At 33.0% G+C, this 25042-nt stretch overlaps 3 protein-coding genes across 7 annotated transcripts in view; 2 read left to right on the top strand and 1 right to left on the bottom strand.

The window, feature by feature from the left end:
- LOC148616540 (CCR4-NOT transcription complex subunit 1-like) overlaps nucleotides 1-1437 on the top strand; it is a 37218-nt gene extending 35781 nt beyond the window's left edge. For all 4 annotated transcript variants that reach the window (XM_088583683.1, XM_088583685.1, XM_088583684.1 and 1 more), the window contains exons 48-49: nucleotides 203-470; nucleotides 1058-1437. In XM_088583683.1, the coding sequence (XP_088439809.1) occupies nucleotides 203-470; nucleotides 1058-1142 (353 nt within the window). In that variant the 3' untranslated portion in view covers nucleotides 1143-1437. The remainder of the gene's footprint in view (nucleotides 1-202; nucleotides 471-1057) is intronic.
- A 7133-nt stretch (nucleotides 1438-8570) lies between these two features.
- LOC148616539 (derlin-1-like) lies at nucleotides 8571-15784 on the bottom strand. The gene is made up of 8 exons (XM_088583681.1): nucleotides 15484-15784; nucleotides 13382-13481; nucleotides 13098-13162; nucleotides 12352-12378; nucleotides 11987-12082; nucleotides 10957-11009; nucleotides 9771-9881; nucleotides 8571-9454 (listed from the first exon to the last, which is right to left on the bottom strand). The coding sequence occupies exons 1-8, from the start codon at nucleotides 15640-15642 to the stop codon at nucleotides 9316-9318; spliced, it is 750 nt and encodes a 249-aa protein (XP_088439807.1). The 5' UTR covers nucleotides 15643-15784; the 3' UTR covers nucleotides 8571-9315.
- A 266-nt stretch (nucleotides 15785-16050) lies between these two features.
- LOC148616537 (TBC1 domain family member 31-like) overlaps nucleotides 16051-25042 on the top strand; it is a 28694-nt gene continuing 19702 nt past the window's right edge. The window contains exons 1-8 of one of the 2 annotated variants that reach the window (XM_088583680.1): nucleotides 16051-16158; nucleotides 18119-18203; nucleotides 21251-21406; nucleotides 21622-21737; nucleotides 22462-22640; nucleotides 23449-23597; nucleotides 23963-24122; nucleotides 24834-25034. In XM_088583680.1, the coding sequence (XP_088439806.1) occupies nucleotides 18127-18203; nucleotides 21251-21406; nucleotides 21622-21737; nucleotides 22462-22640; nucleotides 23449-23597; nucleotides 23963-24122; nucleotides 24834-25034 (1038 nt within the window). In that variant the 5' untranslated portion in view covers nucleotides 16051-16158; nucleotides 18119-18126. Of the gene's footprint in view, nucleotides 16162-18118; nucleotides 18204-21250; nucleotides 21407-21621; nucleotides 21738-22461; nucleotides 22641-23448; nucleotides 23598-23962; nucleotides 24123-24833; nucleotides 25035-25042 lie in introns of both variants that reach the window. The other variant, XM_088583679.1, reaches the window with a different exon arrangement.

Here is a 25042-nt window from a genome sequence, read left to right as displayed (position 1 = left end):
AAATTATGCTAATAACCGAAATATGCAATTAAGCGATATGCGATTAAGTGGAGTCGACTGTATTAAAATGTAATATTGTTATTCTTATATTAAAATGCAATATTGATGTTTATTACATTAAAAAACTATTTGTAGATAAAACACTGTCCTGTATGTATTTGAAAAGTTCTATATTTTTATTGTGTTATGTTACAATTTTCAGGTCGATATTTGTTCCTGACTGCCATGGCGAACCAGCTGAGGTACCCCAACAGTCACACTCACTACTTTAGCTGTACACTGCTGTATCTGTTTGTGGAGGCTAATACTGAAGCTATCCAGGAACAAATCACAAGGGTTCTTATTGAGAGACTGATCTTGCACAGGCCTCATCCATGGGGTTTGCTTATCACATTTATAGAATTGATCAAGAACCCCCAGTTTAAGTTCTGGAATCATGAATTTGTCCACTGTGCACCAGAAATTGAAACGTAAGTGCATTTGTTGCAAAAGTGATTTAAGAAAATATCCTACACTTATTAAAATGTGTCTTATAATACTACATACATGTAGTTGTTTTGAGAGGTGTTATATCATAGAAACATTAATTGGTTGACAAAGGAGTGACTGGTTATGTAGCCTGTTTTGGAATGAGAATTAAAAGTGTATCTTGTGGGTTTGACATGCATGAATTACCTGTCTGATTTTCATAAAGATTGCTACTGAAATGTACGTTTTGGGTAATTTTATGTGAGCAAACTAGTATAATATATGGAAATTCTTGAAATGTATTAAACAAAATTGCATATCAACCATTTGAAAATGTTTAATCATGATCAAAGTGGTTCCATTAGAAAGCTATAAATACTCAGAAAAAAAAAGACTTGTAGAACTAAAATCACTTCAAGAGTAACAATTAGATTTACTTCCTTGTCCCCTATCACTGGGCCTTTCCTTCTAAAAAGGTGGTAAATTTTGCTTGATGGAATTTTCTCTGATTGCTTTTGGCTTTGAATTCTTTATATTGTTAAATAACCTTTGAAGCACATTTAATTCATATTTGCAATATATATTTCAGTTTATTTGAGTCTGTGAAAAGATGTCTCCAGCCAAAGACAGGTGGAAGCACAACGAGAGAAACAGACTCTACTGAAATACACTAAACAATTACAACACCATGGCGTCACATTGGACAAACTAATCCGTCAATGCTTTTGTGTTGTTATTTGTTGTGCATATTTTAAAGAGACATTTTCACGAATTATGACATTTTTTTTTAATTTATTTTTGTGACATCAAGAAGAGATATATTTTGTGAAGAGACATCAAATTTGGCCACTTAGTAACTTGTTTCTACATAATGTCAGATCATGATTTCTGACAAAGGACTTATGTCAGTATTGTGTGAATGTCAATACTTTTTCCCTCAATTGTTTGATTAAATTATATCTATAGCTTGCCTTGTTTGTTATTACTTGAGTTTATGGCAGTTTTGTTTATCCACATAGATACCAGAAAATACACTACCAAAGGGAGTGTTAATGGCTGTAATACCAACTGGGTTCAGTATACTTTTGGCCAGAAAAACCATCTCATTCTGGTTTGTGCATGTAAAATCAGAAACATAAATACACAAAATGTAGCATCATGACAGCTTCATTCTCGTATACTTTGTAAATGCAATGAGAAGCACACCATATTATTAAATATTAGCTAGCTGTGATGATTAAAATACAAATTGAATCTTAGCTTTTTCATAGATACGAATAGTCAAAACATGGCACCCAAATTTTTTACGCATTCAGCTTATCAATTCTGGACAATTCAACACAATGACATTTCAGACCATGACAATCCATAGTTCCTTACCGAAGCTGGACATTTCAGCCCATGATAATAGGTGAATGCATATCAACAATAAGAAAACTGTATATCATAACAAATTTTCCCATTTTGGAAATTAATAATAACAGGGCTGACAAAAATTATGAAAGGCCTTAGGTGTTCATCTTTCTTCAAGAGTGTTTCAAGTTTCACCTTTCTCATATGATGTAAATTCAAATGTTACTTGTACTGCTACTTATTTGCATAACCCTTGTATTTTTTCAAGTTTAAGGTAACAAGAAAATATAGGTATAAGAAAAAAAATAATGTCTACTTTTATTTTCATCTGTTTGTATGAAGATTTTATTGTCAAATTAGTATAAAATTGTAGTTTATAAGGGTTACCTATTATTTTGGTTTTATTTGTAATGTTGAAGTATAAACGTTTCTGTTTAAAATATTTATTCCTTATAATCAGAGTTGCATTTGAAAGAGAATCATTACATGAAATGATTCATGATGTCGCTTTACAAAACCCATTTTAATCATTAGTAGTCAATAATTCATATATTTATATATTTAATCAATGATTCAGAATATACCTTCATTAAAGGTAAATCTAGTTTAACTGAATCAATCTAACATAGCATAAAAATTGACCTTTTTTTGGTGAACTGTGTTTGATAAAAAATACAAAAAATGATGAAAAGTCACGTTTTAATATTGATGTAATGCTAATCCAAAAATTATTATACCCCCGCAAACAAAGTTAGGGGGTGTATAGGTTTGATCCTGTCCGTCTGTCCAAACTATTTTCTTTTGCAGCTTGCAGCATTGTTTTGAAACTTTGTGGGATGTAATATAACCACATTGAGATGTGCATACTGTCAGGAATTTATGTTCAAACAAAAATTGTAGAAATGATGGCTGTTAAACTAAGGCATTTTTCAGCATAACTTGGTCTCATGTTGTCCACAACTCCTCAACTACTTGTAGGATTGTTATGAAACTAAGGAGTGTTAGATTACATTTTGGGATGTACATATTGCCAGGATTTTGTTTGGGCAAGAATTATATAATTGATGGCTGTTTGGATTTAGGCCTTTTTTCAGGTTGATGCCGCTGCTGGTGGATTTTGTCCCCGAGGTTATCATCTACCCAGTATTACAATTTTATGGTTTTAACAAGAGGAATGGAAGAAAAACTGGCTCGGACATCGCCCAGTATAAAAAGGTCCGAACCTGACAGCAGATCAGACACACTGTTGTCTTGTAAGACTGCTGTCCCCAGATGAGAATCTTAGCATGCTCACATCTGGTATGGATAGTGCCCCGATTATTCTAACAAAAAATACCCAATCACATGTTCAGTCTGCAGACCATCTATTCCAGTACAAAAATTCTGACAATTTCAAAATAATCAAACCATGTTTCATTACTTTAAATGATATATTTGACTACAATGATGACAAACCACATTGTACTATATAAAAATGTGGTATTAAAAATTGCAAAACATGCAACATTCTTATAACCGACTCTTACTTCTCTAGTTCCCTTACAAACAAAACCATCCAAACAAGAAGTCATGATGACTTAAATTGCAAATCAACAAACTTAATATATGGATTAGAATGCAACTTATGCGGTCTAATATATGTTGGTGAAACACAAGAATGATTAAACAAAAGAATGTGTGGTCATCGCTCGGGAATAAATACCACCAAATTCCCTACAGTTTATCAACATTTTAATCAACAAGATCATTTAATCCTCTCAATGAAAGTTCGTATTTTGGAAAAGATTTACCATCCTACGAACAGTCCCGTTCTAATTAAAAACTGTCGTAGGGAAAGAAAGGAGTACTGGATACGCAGACTAGGTACTGCAATACCTTATGGATGCAATGACAACATCAAAAGTATAGGAAACCTTTCCAGCCAATATAACAATAGCATAAATGTGATGAATTAATTTGACAAAACTCCAAGACTGGAAAGGAGTCATGGCCATCGCCACTATACGTCACATACCGGTAAGTTACATGATATCTCAATAGATGGTCTCCTTCCTTTCATACAAAAACCTCTTGGACTTCATCACATTAGAACCAAACTCTATTCTATACCTCTAACTCTACTACACTCCCTTTACAAAACAAGTCTTGACACTCCTGTTTCTGAACCTACCTCATCATTATACAGACATGTTGCCATCATTTTAGATATTGGTTTCCACAGACTCTTTAAACCAGTTTGTGTGAAAAGTCAAGATGAAGAAAAACGATCACTTCTTCCACTACCATTTGTCAACAAAGGTAAAGATGCAATTAATTTGGCTAACATCCTCCATCACAAAAACATTACAAACAAAATTCCCCCATATTTCAAAGACAAATCCATACCAACTATTTCATATTCCTATACTTCACCCATTGCATCCAAAATTTTCAGTTATAAAAGGCTATTGCAGAACCTGACTGTTCTTGCAAAAACTCTCCATTCAAATATGGTCCTTGCGGTCACGTAGTTATGGGAGATTTGTTCATCATCAAAAAAGAATCTCTGTGTAATATCCTTTCTAAAGGTCCCAAGTACCACGAACTGCACTCCATAAATTGAAATTATAACTTTAAAGTTTTTATGGATGCCATGGAGGACTACGCAAGAAAATGGATAAAACGAGAACAAGAAAACATTGATTCTCTGTTGAGTGGTTAAAGGCTGTGAGGTCCGAATGAAACGAATGAAAGTTTTAAGTAGGTCAACGAGTGCCAATGCTACATCAGTTTTCAAGGACCCTGATGTAGCAAAAACTTTGTCTACTATACATGACAAATATGTTGTACCAGCAGACAAAGCCCAAAACAACATTGTTTTTGTCAGCAAAACATTTTACATCCAATGTTTCTTATCAGAGGTAGATGTAACCCGAATAATTCAGTCATTATATTCCACTCACTATCGATCGCTACATTACACTCTCGTGAGTCGCAGAATCGATGATTGTGAGGCTTGAATTATTCGAGTTAAGGTAGACGTATAAAATAATAGCAGTGATAAGACCTATACTGCTAGCACACTCACCAAAGAAGAAATTGTGGAAGACCATAAATCTGTGCTATTCTCTTTTGGTCGCTCTACCAAGGACGATGACTGTGATTTACCGTCTATGGACTGGATTCCAAAACTCCACAAGAATCCATACAAACAACATTACATAGCTGGATCTGTAAAATGTACCACCAAACCTCTTTCAAAAGTTTTAACTTCTATACTCGCAGCTGTCAAAGAGGGTTTTCAGTCCTACCACAGCACTTGTTACTCCAGTAGTGGTATTAATTCAATGTGGATCCTGAAAAAATTTGGAAGATCTTTTGGAGACAATCAGTTAAAGACTATTATCAGAATATAATAGCATTAAAACCTATGATTTTTCAAACCTGTATACTTCTATTCCACATACTCTGTTAAAATCCCGACTTAAAAACAGTATACATTGTTGTTTTTCCAAAAAAGATGGGACACTTAGACACGAAATATATAGTTCTTGGTAGAGATTCCTCATACTTTGTAACAAATAATTCCAAATCATCTTCCAAATATACAGAAGATGTTTACAAAATGTTGGAATTTTTAATTGACTACATATTTGTCCAGTGTGGTGGACACATTTTTCAACAAACGGTCAGCATTCCAAATGGGAACAAATTGTGCTCCTCTACTTGCTGACCTATTCCTTCACTCTTATGAGGCTGACTTTATAGCTGATCTGATCCGAAAGCAAGAATATCATTTAGCTAGATCATTTAATCTCAGTTTCCACTATATAGATGATGTATTATCTTCAAACAATCCTAATTTTGGGGATTTAATACATCGCATCTATTTCAAAGAACTTGAGATAAAGGATACTACAGACACTGTAAAGTCAGCCTCATATCTTTACCTACACTTAGAAATCCATGGTAAAGGAAAAATATCGACCAAACTTTAGACAAATGTGGTGACTTTTCATTCAAAATTGTCAACTTTCCTTTCATCTGTGACAACATCCCTTCAGCACCTGAGTATGGAGTTTTCATATCACAAATCCTACATTATGCCAGAGCTTGCCGAGACTACGCAGGCTTTTTGTATCACGCTAGAATTCTAACAAATAGGCCTCTGGAGCAGGGTTATGTTGCTACAAGATTGAAGTCATCACTACAAAAGTTTTATGGCCGTCATCATGAACTCGTGGATCGTTACGGTGTATCCATCTGTGCCATGAAAACTGATTTGTTCAATGTTTCATAGTTTTCCTTTCCTCTTTCGTCTACCCCGGACTTGAGTTTTTATGAGCAACTTGTCAGGTGTTTCTAGAAAAGCAGAGGAGGCTTACCCTACCGGTGCACCTGGTCCATGCTCCCAATTTTTGTGGAGTCTCAGTTGCTCATTTGCTTTTGTTACTTTGTATGTATGATTTTAGTTACTCAATGCTCTTGTTTATGTCTGTTTTCCATGTTTGGTCTTCGTCCCTGGATTACATTCTTTTGATTACCACTATAACCTTGGTTCCCTTGATTACTCTTTCAGCAAAACTTGGTCTTATGCGGTCTACATTTCCCCCCAACAAATTGCAGGATTGTTATCAAACTTAATAGAGTGTTAGATTACTATATTGGGATGTGCATATTGTCAGAAATTTATGTTTGGACAAAAATTGTAGAAGTGACAGCTGTCTTGATGCATTTTCCACAACTCCTCCCAATCGACATGTGGGATTGTAATGAAAATCAATGGGTGTTAGATTACCATATTAAGATGTGCATATTGTCAGGAATTTATGTTTGGGCAAAATTTGTATAAATGCTGGCTGGTGGACTTCAGCAGAACTTGGTCTTGTATGTTGTCTGCAACTCCTCAACAATTTGCATGATATTTATGGTAATTTAACACCCCGTTAAGTTTCATTTTTGGATGTGCATATTGTCAGGAATTTATGTTTTAAGTAAATTCAGTTATATTCTGTCATTGTGTTGTAATCAGCAAACATATTACTGATTAAGTGTTATAGAAAAGGCAGAAATATCGTAAGTCAAAAGTGTTTAGTTCATCCCCAATAAAAATTGTGTCCCATATGAATCATGTGGCCACATTGGTCCTCAAATGTACAGGGTTCAACAGAATGTGAGGGTTATTAGTACCGTTAGGTGCAATGTCTAATTTAATTTTAATGCCTGGATTGGTTTATACATGTATATTTGTTCTAAGAAATTTATCAAGGTATGAACTTCAGCAATCAAATAATCATCACCAACCAGGTTTTAATGGAGGATGCTTCACAACTGAATGAAAAATGAGCCAATCTACTGATACCAAGATACTAATTTCCAGAAAAGAATTTGGAAAGGGTAACCAGAGTGTTCAAGTATTAATCAATATAAATTCAGACACTGCCAATTGTAGAAGTAATTCATAGTGCAGAAAAAATACTATATGAAAGATTCCTGTTCAATCTACATATGTCATATCTTTACATAACTAGTAATTTCTACATATAGATCTGTATCATGCATTCATCTTCCACTTGAATCAACTAAGTCCAAGACAATGACTCTTACATAGTGCCAATTTTCATCTCAAAAGGGCAACAACTGAATGATTAAGATTTGTTATGTGGTCTAACTGTTTATGAATTGGAAATCAAGATGAATTTTTAGTGGCGGATCCAGGAGGCGGGGTGGGCCCTTAGAAAAAAAATGTTGAAAAATTGTGTGTGTTAAAGCATGAAAAACACTCAGTTCGTTATCTTCACTGTTGATCCTGTCAAGAAATTAGTTTTGCCCCCCCCCCTATGTACCTAAAACTCTGGATCTGCCAATGATTTTTGGGGATTTTGACATACATGAATCACCTGTTTCTAAAGACTGCTACATAATTTGAAATATCTTACAAAGTTCACTTCAAAAATTTGAAGTTTGAAATATCTTCCATGGTAGCATGTTTGCCTCTAGTCCAGGGAGTTATTGGGTTCAATCCCCAGGCAGAACAATGAAAGTTTTTAAAATTAATAGTCACTGCATATAGGGGATAGATGTATCTTAGTACCTAGGTGACATGCATTCCTATGGGCTGTTGTTTCTGTGCTTGTGTGTTTTTTTCTGATGAAAAGATAAGCTGTTCAAAGAAAACAAAGATTTTCAATAAAAGTAAAGTAGGAAGTAAAATGATAATAATTAATTATCAATAAAAATGAAAATTTATATAAAATGTTCATCAATGTGGTTTTCAACAATAGCTATATTGAACGTTTCAATTACTTAAATTACAAGTGAACTAGCATAAATTAGCAAAGAGATCATTTACATGAAATAATGATAAACAAGATGTTGCATGCTACATAATGCTAAGAATACCCCCACTCAATCATTTCAGTCAAAGCTGGGAAAGGGAGACCCTGTACAAGGCATTATGCAGAGGCTATACACTAAATACATGTATCAAAAGATTCCCTCCTGTAGAGGCTGAGAAATCTGTAATGAAAATTTTATTAAGCAGCACCTAAAACACTACAAAGTCAATTGGTCAACAGGAAGTAGATGTGTGATGAATGTTAAAAGGGGAGACAGGGTACAAGTCATCATGAGAAAGCAATATACCAAATATCTTAACATTCCCTCCAGTAGAAGCTGAGAAATAAAAGTAATGGACAGACGGACAAGGTGATTGCAATAAGCCCCACTGTAATGAGTGGAGGTATAATAAAAAATGAAGCAAACAGCAGGACAATTAGAAAATTTTACTGTTTAATAATACATTTGTAACCACAAATAACTTAACTGTGTAAATTGACAATCTATGAATACCACTAATCAGGTTTCATTTTCCCCAGTAAAGTTGATATCAAATTGAATGAAACATACAGTTTTAAAACAGGCTTTCAAATAAACAAGGCTCACTGCATGCATTTCTGGAATAACCAAAGTTACCAAACCCAAATGATTGATAAATACATAAAAATAATGAACACAAAATACATATAAGGGACATTATAAGGACTCAAAGCATTGATTTCTCAAACCTCATTATCTCACAAATCTCTAACATGCATGCCATTTACTACTTCCAACTGGATTATATTTTCAAGATGACCCGGTACATTTAATTGTGGTAGGCTAGGTATTAACAAAACCATCAGGAATAGCTTAGCAGAATATTTTTTTGTAATGCTGACAAAAAAATCATGCAAACATAGAGAATACACATCACATGATACAATAGTATTTATAAACTAAGCCAACCTGTTAATAGGTCATTCTAGAAACGGGAGAATTCTATCAGCATACAATCTGTGATTGGCTGACAGTCTCCATGTATAAAATTTCATCTCTCACAAATGCTAGCAACAAAATATTGATGCTATTCTTCTCTAACAACACAATGTATCACATTGGTTAAAGTATTTTAAAGGATTTGTTAATTTTTTTCAGAAAATAGACTACTTCTTGAAATGATATTGGCAAATATTTTCAGTTTCCTCCGAGTGTATTTCCTCTACCCCAGTCATGTCGTCTGTTGTCGCGGTTTTCATCATCATTGCGTCTTCTGCTGGCTGGAGCTTGTCCAAATCCAGACATTCCTCCTCTTCTATTGGGTAAATACTTATACCTGTAATATTATAATTTTTGAAATAATATACACTTTGCATGGAAAACAAACATTTTTATTTGATAAAGTAAGTTAATCAGGCCTAGTGTCACAAAATCTTAATTTTCTTAAATCAACTTCATGTATGGTATATGATAAGAATAATTATTCATGAGGTGTGGACAGCTTAAATATGATGGTTTAATTAATGCATTATTGCATTAGTCTTCCATATTTATTCATAATTTGAGGGTAAAAAATATAACCATACAAAGTCACTTACAAAAAAAACCAAAAAACAGAGGGTTGACAAAAAATACACTGTAAAATTACTTACAATATAGCTGGACATCTAAGTAAAGAAGTTCCTCCAAAATCTTGTGGATATTTAAACATTAGGAAGAAGTATAAATGACCAACTACAATTCCCAACAACTGAGCCAATCCACTGTAATTAAATTCAAAGTATTAGATTCAGTATTGTGCAGGTAATTCATAAAAAAACCAATGAGGTCACAATTATGTCTTGCTTATTATTCCACACTAAATTGAAATATCAAGTTCTTATGCATGAAGTCTTAAGTCCTTAAAATAGGACAGTAAGGTTTGTGCAGAACTACTAAAATCAGAATACAACATACATTTCATTGTGCCAAGCAACTCGGCAGGTGTTTCTAGAAAAGCAGAGGATGCTTATCCTACTGGTGCACCTGGTCCATTCTCCCAGTTTTTAGTGGAGTCTGAGTTGCTAATTTTCATTTGTTACTCTGTATGTATGATTTTAGTTACTTCATGTTCTTTGGTGTGTATGTCTGTTTTCCATGTCTGGTCTTTGTCCTTGGATTACATTCTTTTGATTACCACTATAACCTTGGTTCCCTTCATTAATCTTACATGCCAAATATAGAATTACAGTGATTAGTAAAAGCTGTGAAAATTGCAACCAAATTTACAAGTTATAAGTCCCGTCAACATATAACTAAAACATGTCGAACTAATTATGTCAAAGAGTAATCAAAAGAACCAAGATTTGAGAAGAAATCAAAAGAATATAATCCAAGGATAAATACCTGATAGGGAAAACAGACACACAAAACAAAATAACCATAATAACATGTACAAAGAAACAAAAGCAAATGAGCAACTCCACCAAATACTGGGAACATGGACTAGATGCACCGGTAGAGTAAAAGTCCTCTGCTTTTCTAGAAACACCTGCCAAGTTGCTAATATAATGTAAAGCTACTTGAAATAAATGCTTTTAATTGTAAGTCTTATGGAAAAAAAATGTACAAATATAAATGGTACAGAATGTACTACTACTGCACTGCTTATAACAGGAACTTTGTAAAAAAACCTGTAATCTTACAGACAATAATTGATATCTGAACATGTTCGTTGTACTGTATTATATTTGTACATGTTGTATAACTATGTTTGTTATTTCTTATTTCAGCCATATTTTGGTTTAGAACTGTGTTTCAAATATATGTTATTAAGCTTTTAAGTTTAAGTAAACTTACCCACTTCCAATGATGGCATTGAATGCAAATAATACCCATGGTAAATACATGGCCTGAAAATAAAATTGTGTTTTCTTAGCAGTTATATATGGCTTATGGACTATAATGGTCTTGTTCTATTTTTGCGGGTTTTTACATGCATTAATAAAACAAGATGGTGTTCTCTATTTTTATCAGAAGTTACAGCAAGGAAAATGCCTAACTCCAGAAGATTGATCTTCCCTTCATTCAATGATAATCATCTGATGAACCTAGTTAGTTAGTTGAACAATTGACAAGGGGATTTTAACTTTCGATTATTCCATTAGGTCTTTTAATCTATGTCAAATAGAAAATTTTAATCTCAATGTCCACTTAACTACCTAAGACATTTCATCAGGTAAATGTCATTTTACAATGGGAAGATAAACATAAACTCTATTTCCTGAAGCAAACCATTTTATTTGCTGTAAGAGCTTGATATTACTCACCCATTTACTACAGTACTAAATTTGCTGACATGAAACATAGTAAGGTAATGTTCTTTAATCTATTGTGTTCATAAGTAAAAACTATAATTACTGTGAAAATAGCTTACAAAGGAATACCCCATGCAATGCTATGTTATGTATGTACACAAATGTTTTTCTAGAATTTTTTATATGATATTAAAGTTAGGATATAATTTAAGAACTTAAACCCATCTCCTTGCCCTGTCCCCCTATAAAACTGTTAAAGCAGTATCAATGTTCACTAAGAACCAATATTAATGCCAAGGTTATTTTAATTTAATAACTCGATGACTTGACATTTTTAACACAACTTAATCGTTTAATTTCATCAGACTATCTAATTTTTAACCAAACAGAAAACATGTGACTTATCAAGTCATGTTTTCTGATTGGATAAAAAACTAATTAGTTCTTTGGTGATACTAATACTTCGGTAGATTTTTGGTTGATTGTTCAACTTATTTGAAATAACTCCAATGCATATGATGCACACTATATATGTATATATTACAGTCTTTCTTCCAATATGTATATGATACCTTAAACTGGGTTCCAAACCAGAACTGTACAATCTGATCTTTATTTAACTGGCACCATACATATAATACACTCAAGACCATTGGGTCCATCAATAACTGTAAAACAGAATGTATACCTATTCACAATACAGTACATGTATATGTTATTTACCTATCAACATGATAGTTTTTTTCTATATTTAGAATAATAACTTTATACTAACAATTGGCAACACAGTAACAGTTCAGGTGCAAAATAGTAAATTATGTATTACAATGTAAGCCCTACTTACAATATTAAGCAGTTCAATAGCTTACATTTAAACCTTAAAGTTGCATGTCTATTGCAATTAAAAAAAGTAAAGATTTAGAAGAAGTATACTTACATAAACCTCTCCAATCAAGCCAATTATCTGAAGCCTTAGTTAAGGTTATTTATACATACTTACATGTAGCTTCATTTTTTCTACCTTTTACATACCTGTTAACATTTAGAAATGTCCATGGGGGATTTAAAGCATCAAATAGTCCTCAGCCCCCAAGAAAACCATTATAGAGCCTTCAAACTTATCAGTGCAGTTTTCTGGCTTTTTCATGACAAAACAAATCTAATTGAATGTTTGGTTTTGAACCGGGCTCAACATTTAAATTTTGGAGCTCTCATGGGGAAAGGAAATCCCCTCACAAATAGTAACATTTGGCAGGTTTGTAATTGTAGAACACAATGTCATTGTCACTATCTAAATCTAAGCTATGATATACATGCTTGACCTGTATCTTTACATCTAAGGTATTAAGCAGGGTTTGACATTAACATTTTGTGAACCAGGTCCTATTGGGCAAGTTGATGCAAAATCAACTTAACAAATTGAAAACTAGGTTACCCTCAACGCATGTTGAAAAGTACATAAAATTTGGTTGTCCTTAGGGCAAGTTTAATTTAACTTATACTTGCCCAAATGATATTTTTACTTGTTCTGGGCAATACATGTTGAAAAGTACATAAAATTTGGTTGTCCTTAGGGCAAGTTAAATTTAACTTATACTTGCCCAAATGGTATTTTTACTTGTTCTGGGCAATTTGACAACCTTCCACATTAGACCCAGTTAAGAATATGAAAATAAAGGATACAACTAATGTAAGCCAATTAAATAACCACATAAAAGCATACTCTGCTGGTTTTCCATCAAAGATTCCTGAAATATACACAGAAAGATATATCATGTAATGCAATAATTATGATTAAGACATTTCCATTCAAAACTTGAAGGTTGTACTAATTTCGTACTGAAATTGTGTCATTGCTCTATATTTGTGGAAAACTGATCATGATAGTAATTAGAACCTATAACTGAATACATGACTTGTTCAAAAAATTTGATAAAATCTAAACTTTACACTAAAATGTAGCTTACCTGTTTCTAATCGTGTAGAATATGAGTATAAAAAGTATAGGTTGATTAGGTATGGGAAGCCAGTCGGAAAAAATAATACAGCTGTCAGTGGTCTCCAAAACTAAAGAAATACAAAAATAAAATCAACTGAAATATTCTAATATAAATTCAAGATTACTGCTTCAACAATAAAAACTATGTATGTATCTCACTTCAATTATAGAAATTAAGAAATTCAAGTTAATTTCCTTATCTGCATTTATTATGCGAGCTTGCTCACTCCTAAATATATAGATATTCATATAAAATTTCATCATTCTGACAATCTGAGGATTTTTTTTTCAAAGCAAAAACACTGCAATAGTCAAAAACACTATCTACACATAAAGTTTCAAAATAGTACATGAACTACTCAGACATTTTCAAATAAATTTCCTTCTGGAACCCTGCATTTTGTGCCAATCCTGGAACTGTTTGACCAATAATATTACAATTACTATGAATGTCCTTCGCTGGCTCATGAAATTGTCCTACAGTATAATGAAAATCAGAAAAAGTGGTAGTAAATGGTTGGATCATCAACTGGGTCCACTTTACTTGTGTCCAGAAAAATGTATTAAATTCAATGTCTGATTTTTACCTTCATTCTGGAGCTTAAAAATAACAGCATGTATGTTCCATTTCCGTATACTGTGTAAGATTATTGTAAATGCAATTAAGAACCAAACCAGTCTCAGAAATCATTTGCTAGCCTCGATGATCAAATACAAATTATAGCTTTTTTCCAAGAGAGGGATGACTAGAACAGTCAACAAATGGTACCAAAATGCTTACAAAAATGACATTATCAGTTTTACCCATAATTCATTACAAAAGCTGAACAATTTGAATCAAAGACAATTCACATCATAACAATTCCAAGCATGTAATAAGACAATTTAAACCACATTGGAAGGTAATAAGAATAAGAAAATGTAAAGTGGTATGGAAAAGGGTAACAACAAAATTACTTAACACATATCTAACCTAACACTAATCAGATCCATAATCAAGTCAAGTCCAAAATAAATCTCACAAAATAGATATTACATGCACATCAACAGAGTAGCTGGTGCAGCAATGGTCTTGACTTGGTTCAAGCATTTCAAAAGAAATGGTGGGTTAAATTTAGGATTAACAGCACGCCAAACCTCCCTCTTCGATTGCCATGGTGGTGTTAATATAGTGAATTTATGTTTCTTCAGGAGTGTTTCAGTGCTCTGTGCAGGTCCGGGTGTTAAAAGAATAAGCCTGCAGCAGTGCTAAGCTTGTCGTAAAAGGCGACTAAATAGTGCTCAGAAACTAGCCGGAGGCTAGGCGCTCTGCCCACAGAGCAACTGGGATGTGTGCCCCAGGTGGTGGAATGGGATTGTCAGGATATAATATGGAAAACCTGACCGCAAACCATAGTGGTGCACCCTGTTGGGAAAGATGTCATGTTCCTCGCACGTTAAAGAACCCTGCTGTGGTATTCGATAACAGTAGGAACCTTTGCGCTCCACCACAGGAGGCTAAAATGCCCAACCTTACCCATCCCCCCTTTATCGAGTGGCAATAAAAATTTGTCAACCCTATTATCCTTGTGTCCCATCCTTTTTTTTTTATTGCATCATCATTTTCATGTTCATTGTCTGAATATAGCTGAAATATTGCTGCTCGGTCGTTAAACCCCAACAAACAAACAGTTTTCACCTGTCTCATACTATTATTCCTCGCTTTAAATGTATAGAAATTTGTCTAAAAATTCATCATTTTGTTCAAGCAAAACACTACATTGGGATATATTAAAGCTTCAGAAATAGTAAAAATGCAGCCTAGACAAAATATTTAAAAGACTTCTATGTTTGGAAGGATCTTGATAAAACCCTGTAATCTACAACGAACCCAGAACAGTTCTTCTGATTATTTTAGGAATATGCCATCTCCTACTTATATACTTTTGAAAAAATCATTAAAAAACTTGGCAAAATGTTAAATGGCATGAAGTCTAATTTGATGAAAAGGGAACCTGATACTTTTGCTTTTGGACCTCGCTCGCGCTTAAGACCACCGCCTTCCTCATATTATGCCTTATAAATATTTACCTGAAATCTGTAAATAAAAGACTCATAGTGCAGGAATAACCACATAGGGTTGATGATCCCTATTTTGGCAGCTATTGGAATGATTACCGAACCAGTGAACCACCATTTGGTGATTTTGGGAATACTGCGATACCAATCGCCGATGTCGTTTGAAGCCATGGAGAACTTATTTAGTTAATGGTTCCAATGTATCAAAACTCGAGAATTGAAATTATTCTAGTCTTTCCTTCTCAGTTAACTGACGTGGCTTTCACATGAAGTTTCAATTTGACCGGATATAAACAATACTAGGAAGGTTTCAGACATGGCCTTCCGTTTTTTACACGAATCCTAAAAAGTTCGAATGGAAGTGAGTTTTAGTATATAATTTTATAAAACGAATGCTGTAATAGTTTTTTTTTAATTTTCGTGATTTCTTTTCGTTGTATTAGAACTGATCGATGATTTATTCTATTTTAAGAAACAAACATTACTGTTATGTAAAGAAAATGAAATATTGAATGTACTTACATAGATTTACAAAAATTGTGAGTTTCGTATCACTTTATTTTTAAAATCCGTTTTTTTGTTGGAGCGGGACGAATCAAAACATGTTCGGTCCCGACAGTTGTAAACATTACCACTAAAATATATCATGTAAACGATTGTTCAGCCTGTGCTATTGCAGTTCTATCGGTAGTAAGAAGACGAAACCATACTTGTGTTTTGTTGTTGATACATTTTAATATATTTCTTGTCATTTGAGTTTTGTTAGATGTGAACTTCTAAATAGTATAATTTCCCATAAACTGGTACTGCTTTAATCAAGACTGAACAAAGATTGAAACCAAAACAAATTCATTCCATCTACTAAAAATGGTCTTACAAATTTGATAGACAATGTCAGTGTTGTTGGTTTTAAAGCATGCATGATAATTTTCAATAAATAACAAGAGGCAGCTTTGAAAATCATGAGTGCAAAATTAGTTGTAAGTAAGATCAAAGTATTGTGGTGTCATAACTTACAACTATTTTTACACTTAAGATTTTTTTGTGAAATCAACCACTTACTTGTACTTTTCAATAACTGTGTGACCTGCATTTCATCAAATGGTCGAAATATCTACCATCATGCATATTTTTACACAGAATTTAGTTACATTATTAAGGAAATGTATGGTGTTTGTATTATGAAGAAGGCAATGGCCTTATATAAACGCAAGTGAAGTCCAAAGCAAAAGTTCCCTTTTCATCAAATTAGTCTTCATTTTTTCCAAGTTTGTTTATGAATTTTTCATCAGTAATAAGTGGGAGATGGCAAAGGGAATTCCGAATGTTCATCAAATTACCGGAAGAACTGTTTTAGGTTTTGTGTAGATTGCAGGGTTTTATCAAGTTCCTTCCAACCAGAAATAGCTTTTTTGAAAAATAACAGACGTCTTTTAAACATTTTGTGTAGCCTGTGTTTTTAATATTTCCAAAGCTTTAATGTACCAAGATGTAGTGTTTTGCTTGGATGAAAGTTTCTTAAGTGTCAGTATGATGAATTTTTAGATGAGCTTCTATACATTGAAGAGCAAACTTTGTTTGCTTATAAGATGTCAGTTTAAAATGCTGATAATCCCAAATTGGATTAACATGATGATAAAAACAGCAGTAAAATGATACAGTTGACACCTCACTTGAACAAGGTGACAAGGATGAAGTTGACATCAAATATTTATATATGAATATAGATTGTAAGATCTAACTCACTTTCATAAATGTTTGAAAAAGGCTATACATATTTAGTTGAAGACATTTTTAAAAGGGTCTTATCTGTTTTCTTTCTTGATACATGTATGCATATTGATAAAATTTAGCTACATCTTTTTTTTTATTTACTTTAAATTCATTTACGCTAGAATACAAAAAAAAATACTAGCTTTTATCATTTTGTACATTTTTACCAGAAAAAACCCAAAGAAATTGCCTCTTTATAAAACTTTTTTGAGTGGTTTAAATTTGAACCTTTTTTCCTTGTGTACTCACTAACAGAGAGTTTTGTTAGCAATGTCTGTCTGTTGGTACAATGATTGAAGTGTTTGTTGTCTTTTACAAAGATCAAGGTCTACAGAAATTAAACTGAATAGGGGAGAAGACTCCAACTAATGCATGACATTTCGCACTGTATGCCATCTGAATGACCTTTTGAAGTTAGAAAAACAGTAGAACTTCATGTTTTGATGTCATCAATATTTTAGTTGAAGAAAAAAGTATTCAATATAAAAAAAAACATGTAAATGTATATATAAATGTATTACTTTGTCATTTTTATGTCAAGAACTACTTTTTTACCAGTTAAGAGTATGAGAGACTCTCAATGGGTTAAACTATACAGGACATTTTGCAAATATTTTGGTTTACCAGTAAAAAATTGTCACACAATTCTAAGAAAATATTTGCAGGACATTCGATTTACCTGGTAGACACTTCAAATTATTGCCTGTTAGGTCAGATGATCAGACTTATTTTGATAGATCTTCTATTAGAGCTAGATATTTGTCAATAAACCACATTTAGTATAGGACTGCTATATTTTAATTTTCCCTAGATTTAATATTTATATTGTATGTATAAAAAAGACTAAATTTATATTATTTTTATTTTGATGTAGAAAGCACCATGCAATCCCTTGATGTTTGCAGAAAGACCTCTGGAAAGATATGGCACAGAAAACCAACACCTTCTTCAGATAATGGGTAATCATAATTAAAGTACTAATCCATTTAAAATTCAGACATTGCTAATGGAAGAGGGGATACAAGGTGCAGAAAATACCACCAACATACTATGCTTTTCAGTCTACTTGCACCATATTTTTATATGTAATATGAAACATTCTTTCTGATGTCTCTTTCTTTTGAAGAGAACCGTACACTCATCCTTTAAAATTACTCAAATTAAGAATGATTACTCTTGCAAAGTACCAATTTCATATGCAGTCTATAACAATTTATTCTCAAAAGTGACAATCCATGACAAACTAAGACTGGACACTGTAAACGTATAAATTTCCGCTGTGTACTACTTGTAATTTTCGCTATTTTTGCAGTGGACAGAAAAGTGTGAAAAGTAGTTCCCACAAAATGGATGTTTTTTAACACAATTTAACATACATCATTTTTTGAAACTGCCAAAATTGATACCCACGAATATGTTCACATGACAGAATTTGTGAAAATTAGCAACCAGGAAAATTGATTTATTTACAGTATATGTATGTGGTTTGTTACTGATATAAAAGTGAATTCTGTGGGTTTTTTATATGCATGTATCACACTTCCTGTCAGGTTTTCATACAGACTGCTACATAAACACATACAAAAAGATGTCTTTTATTTTCGAATCAGGAGCCGGCAAGTATAAAAATGTAGCATAGGTAGTAACATTATCTGGAGGAAAAGAACATAATTGTTATTTATGTGAATTTTGTTTCATCACACCACCCTTTTTACTAACAATAAGAGCTGAATATCTGACATCTAACTTAAAAGCATACAAGACCAACATCCTGGGTAGCAATATCACCCTTTCAGTATCACCCTTTCTAGAGTCCTTAGCATATTTATGAGACACATCAATTTAACCTAACAGTTGTTACATTATTATTAAACCCCCCTACAAATGTAATGTATATAGTGATAGGGGTGTCTGTCCCTCCTTCCTTCCGTTTCACAGGGGAACCTATCTCTAGTCCATTACTCTTCCTATGTACCACTGAATGGAATTGAATGAAACTTTAACAGAATCTTTAGTGCATGTTCCCATTGTGCACTTCCTATTTCAGATTTTGATCTGAATCAAATTTGGGGTTTCACATACATGTAGCAAAACATGGACTTTGTCATTTGTTAATGTGGAGACAAGGGATGCCTATCTCTTATCAGTTACTCCTCCTATACCACTGAATGGAATTAAAGAAGCTTTCACAGAATCTTTATTATTACATGTTCCCATTGTGTATCTCTTATTTTAGATTTTGATTAGAAGTAATTTGGGGGATTCACATAGCAAAACATGGACTTTGTCATTTGTTAATATGGGGACAAGGGAGGCCCATTTGTTATCCATTACCACTGAATGGAATTTAATGAAATTTTCACAGACTCTTTATAACATGTTCCCATTTTGCACCTCCTATTCCAAATCAACATGGAGGTTGAAAGGTACACATTGTCAAATGGGGAAGTGGTGAGTATCAATTTAGTGAGCATTGCTCACAGTTTTCTAGTTCTTTATTTGCTGTAATTAGTTCAGAAAGTACAATGTAGTTCTTACTTTTCAATGGTCTAGGAAATGCCTCTCTGGGGGATTGAGTCTTGATCTTGTAGTCAAGATGAGTGAATACTTCCAAATTACAATGGAGGTTACTTGTTTGTTTTGAAAATGTAAATGATACATTTACATGCATTTTTTTTTAGCTCACCTGGCCATAGGCCATGTGAGCTATTGCCATCACTTGGCGTCCATCATCGTCGTCATTAACAATTTTTCAAACGTCTTTTCCTCTGAAACTACTGAATAGATTTGCATGAAACTTATAATGATTGTTTTTTAGAGTATCCTGCACAAAATGAATGTTTGGATTTTTGATAGGTTAAAAAAGATGGCCGCTGTTACTAAAAATAGAACATAGTGGTCAGACAGCAGATTTTTGCATATATCTCCAAAACCATTAGGTTTAGCTAAATTCTGACATGGGAGTAAAAGTATTCAGCATGATGAGATCTATCTGTGGTCAAATTTTGGTGAAAATATGTTGACCCATGTTGGAGTTATTTTCCTTTTTGAACATTTTTGCTGTTTTTGATGTTATTACTTTCAAAAATCTTCTCCTCAGAAACTACTATACGGAATTCCATGAAAGTTAGTATTTTTATTTTTAAGGATGTCCTTAACAAAATGACTGTTTGGATTTTTGATTGGTTAAAAAGATGGCCGCTGTTTCTTAAAATTGAACATAGGGGGTCAGACAGCAGATTTTTGCATATATCTCCAAAACCGTTAGGTTTAGCCAAATTCTGACAGTGGTAAAAGTATTCAGCATGATGAGATCTATCTGTGGTCAAAGTTTGGTGAAAATATGTTGATCGATGTTGGAGTTAATTTCCTTTTTGGACATTTTTTGCTGTTTTTGATGTTATTACTTTCAAAAATCTTCTCCTCAGAAACTACATACAGAATTCAATGAAATTTAGTATTTTTGTTTTTTAGGGTATCCTTAAAAAAATAATTGTTTGGATTTTTGATCAGTTAAAAAACATTGCCACCTTTACTAAAAATAGAACATAGGAGTTGTACAGTAGTTTTTTGCATATATCTCCAAAACCATTAGGTTTGGCCAGTATCTTTCAATTGCTGAAATATCCTTATTATAAAGCCTACAAAAGTCTTTAGGGATCAAAGTTGCCAGACAACTCCATGTAAGGGTTATTGCCCTTGAGAGGTGAAGAATGAATTTTTTTTTACAGTTTTCAGCCTACATCTTGAAAACTATAAGATTGAATGAAACTTCCGATTGATGAAATGATCCTCATGATAAGTCCTACAAAAGTCTTCATGGAGTCAAAATTGTCGGACAACTTCTTGTCAAAAATTTAACCAGGTGAGCAATTCAGGCTCCTGGGAGCCTCTTGTTCACTGTAGTATATATATATATTTCGTTCTAAAGCTCATCATGAGCTTATGGCTACTTACTTAGATAATAAGATTGGTCTTATAATTCTTTCGACATTGATTGTTGTAGGTTAATGATACAGATTACTAACAGTCAACCTAGTACTCTATCACATGCTGGAAAAAATGTCCGATTCTTACACACAGCATTTGACAGTAATGGAGACAGTTTTATTGCTGGAGACCACCAGGGACATATCTTCATGTTTGATATAACTAAGAATAGGTAAAGAAAAAAATATTTAATAATTATTACAATACAAGGTTTAAAGTAACTTGATTATTGACAAATAAAGATGAGGTTTTTTTTACATTGTTTTATTCCTTGTGGTAAAATAATTCCTGTTCAATATAATGCAAAAAAATAATTAATACAAAAAATACAATTCTTTGGTTGTATACATATTTTCCAATTTATTAGTATCTTGTACTTTTCCTCAGATTTTCATTGGTTCAGAAGCTAGGTCACCCTTGCACTGCCTTGGCCTTTGACCTTAGAAGACGATCAGAGTTTTTGGTTGGACTATCTGACTATTCATTAAAGTGTTATGATGTTGGTAAGTACAAGACTTTTAAAAATGTTAAGATCTTATTTTAAGGGCTTTTTATGATGTAAAAGTTTATGAATGATTCTAATATTTTTAATGCCTTGGAAAGGATTGGTGAAGAGTATAGTATATTGCAAGATCATAACAATCAAGATGCATATAGTGATATTTTGTTTCTGAGTGTTCTGGTGGGGCTTTAATGTTCACATGATTTTGGGATTTTTACTGTATATTGGGTAAGTGGTATGTTGTAAATTTATGTGTGTTACAGTGTAGACCTATATTTGTTTTTTTTAAATTGTGAACTCATTTGTTGTTATTCTAATATGACATGCTTCAAAGCTCTTTAGACCACAGCCGTGGTAAAAAAGTGATAAACACTTGATCAACTGTGTCTATTCAACAATATGAAGAAACTAGTCTAGATAGAATCGACATAGAAATTCCATTTTATCACTGTTTTACCACAGGCTGGCCATTTATGTCTTTAATCAACCCCTCAATATCGCTCGGGGTCAAACAATGGAACATAGATGACCAGCTCATGGTAAAACAATGATAAAATAGAGTTTCTATGATTTATTCCTTAATTTACTTTCTGTGTTATACTTTATATTAGTCTTGAAATATAATTTTGATTTAACAATGAGCAAGAGTAATGAAAAAGTACTTACTGCATTTTAGTCATTTGTATTTCATATCTTAAATTTCTGTGAATGTTTCATTTTTGTAGATACAAAAGAGATGGTAGCTTGGATGAAGGGTCATGAATCTGTAATAGGTAACATTTCAGTCCATGCCTCTGGGAGGTATGCACTGACTACATCCACTGATGCTGCACAGCTATGGGACCTTGATACTTTCCAAAGGAAGAGAAAACTGAACATTAAAGAAGATGTTGGCATAGTTCAAGTAATACTGTATTATATTATGTTTTGGTCTCTGTGTAATTTATGGTGGTGTTGGGTTCAAATAAGGGCTGGTCTAAGGTCCTGGACCCTTAATTTCTGATCCAGGAACATATAAATTTCATTAAACTAGATCCTGGACCTACTCTCTTATTAAATACTTTTCACTATTTTCTGGAGGTCCTTTCAAGGTCCAGGACCTTTCACTTTTGAAAGTACACTGAATCCCTGTGATTGTATTTGTATTTTTACTTTTTCTTTTACATGTAGTTTAATGTTTACTCAACAGCATTGCTGCATTTGAGTTATACATCTGCTCAAGTATTTTAAAAAAAAATTAGCATATCTCTTCATCCTCTGGTTCTATTTGTCAACATGTCAAAGTACTTTAACACTGCTACAGTTTTTGGTCCCTGTCCCAAGTCATGATTTTCTTACCTCAGTACGCCTTGTTTTGTTTTTCACCTTTAGTTCATATTTTATTTTAATTGAGTCTATAGGGGCAACTATTTTGCTGTATTTTAGTGTATAATGATGTTTTGGGCCCAGATACAGCCTACCCTGTGGTAGGAGGATTTCCTCGTTGTTCATTGAAGACCAATTGGTGGCCTTGGGCTGACATTTTCATCCCAGTGGGGTTGTTGTCCCTTTGATATATACACTATATCTATTCTCATTATATTAGATAGTATCTGTTGTTGCAAAAAATTAGACCTGCAATTTACATTAAGAAAACACTAATATCATTCAAACCATTTTTTATGTTTGATAAAACATTCATAAATGATCTCAGTGTATGTCCTAATTTTCAGGTTTTCTTCTTGCCATTGAGTAACACTATCATCACAGCTTTTAAAGATGATACAATATTTGCCTGGGAGTCAGACACACTGAACTGTAAATACCAGCTACCTATACCTCCAGGGAAGAAACCTAGCTACAGATCTTTTGCCTCTACAAGGTAATTAGCTATTACATTATATATAATTCCATCAGTCAAGACATTCCCTGGTGAATATGCTTGACAGAACAGGAAATGATGTTTATAAAGTTTTGAAATGTATGAGCTTAAAAAAGGAAACTTGTCAAAAAATAAAACTACCATAGCCCTGACCTGAAATTCAAAATATGAAGAAAAATTCAGGCTGATTTTGGTCAAGTAAGTTCATACTTCCTCCTTCTGAAAGTCAGCCTCTCATACATTGTTAACTGTTTAAATGTTATACATACAGGAGTCACCTTAATATTGTAATTTTGATTGTACATGAAAGTTATAGAAGCGAGTGGTTACCATTGAAATCTGTTCTTATTATGTTGTTTTTTTAGGGATGGAAGAATACTAGCAGCTGGTGGCAGATCAAGGTTTATACATCTTTGGGATCTAGACACACACAGACTTTTAAGGATTGTGGAACTGCCCACAAAAGTTACTTCTGTTAAACAACTCAGTTTCTTACCAGATAAATTTGATGCTGGTCAGAATCAGGTATTAGATCACATTTTAAGTTCTTGCTTAGGTTAATTTAACAGGGTGTCCAAAATAATTCATTCATATAAGATCACAGACCCAAGTTATGTAAAAAATGTTGGTTTAATCTACTGCAATGATTAGAATGAAATAAATTATATGGAAAGCTCATAACTTAAAAACTTTATACTAAGGAGGGGAAAAACTCCTTGATCTGTGCCTAATTTGTTCGGGAAATTTGAGCATGTATTATGAGTTATTCACTTTTGATACAAAAAATCCCTGCTCTCTCTGTGGAACAACACAATTTGTGGGATTAAGTTTTCTTTGTGTGGTCCACATAATGGGATCTGCCTGGTGTCTACACATACAGTCTTTTAAGTTTTATTATGAAGGTATTTTACAACTACAAGTAAAGAACCTGTGTTCAGTTTGTTTAATGTATTCTGTGAAAACTTTGTAGGATAAATGATTTGATTGTTGGTTTTGCAGTGAAATAAGTTGTATTTATTTATATGCAATTTTCATAGATGGTGTCTGTATTAAAATAAGTGATGCATTGAAATATTTGTTGGCTATTAAGAAAATAATTAAATGGCAAATTTCTATTTTCTTTTGAAAGAAATACCAGTTTGGAGCAAGTTATGGTGGAAGATAGCTTTTGCTGAAAACTTTCTGGGTAAAAGAAAGGTTTGCTTCCGTGATTAAAATATTTATCTTATTTTTCAGACACTTGGAGTCCTCAGTCAAGATGGTATAGTCAGATTTATCAACATAAATTCCTGCAAACTTTTGTTTGATGTTGGTACTGTTGACAACAAGGTGAACAATTTCTCCGTGAATCCATCAGGACGTCACATGGTAGCAAGTATGGAAGATGGTGGGCTGCATATTTATGATCTGCATGTGATTTCAGAGGAAATTGGAAAGGTGAAGAA

Source organism: Perna viridis, chromosome 5, assembly GCF_037379345.1.
Source record: "Perna viridis isolate PV_CMFRI_1.1 ecotype Kerala chromosome 5, ASM3737934v1, whole genome shotgun sequence".
Taxonomy (NCBI): Eukaryota; Metazoa; Mollusca; class Bivalvia; order Mytilida; family Mytilidae; genus Perna; species Perna viridis.
This window is presented reverse-complemented; position numbering and strand designations above follow the sequence as displayed.

Bases quoted from the DNA above. Each gene is read 5' to 3' on its own strand.
- LOC148616539 (XM_088583681.1), bottom strand. From the start codon at position 15,642: ATGGCTTCAAACGACATCGGCGATTGGTATCGCAGTATTCCCAAAATC. The intron at 12,083-12,351 runs GTAAGTATACTT...TCTGTTTTACAG, and splicing joins GCTTGATTGGAGAGGTTTAT to TTATTGATGGACCCAATGGT. The intron at 11,010-11,986 runs GTATCATATACA...TTTTATTTTCAG, and splicing joins GGTTTGGAACCCAGTTTAAG to GCCATGTATTTACCATGGGT.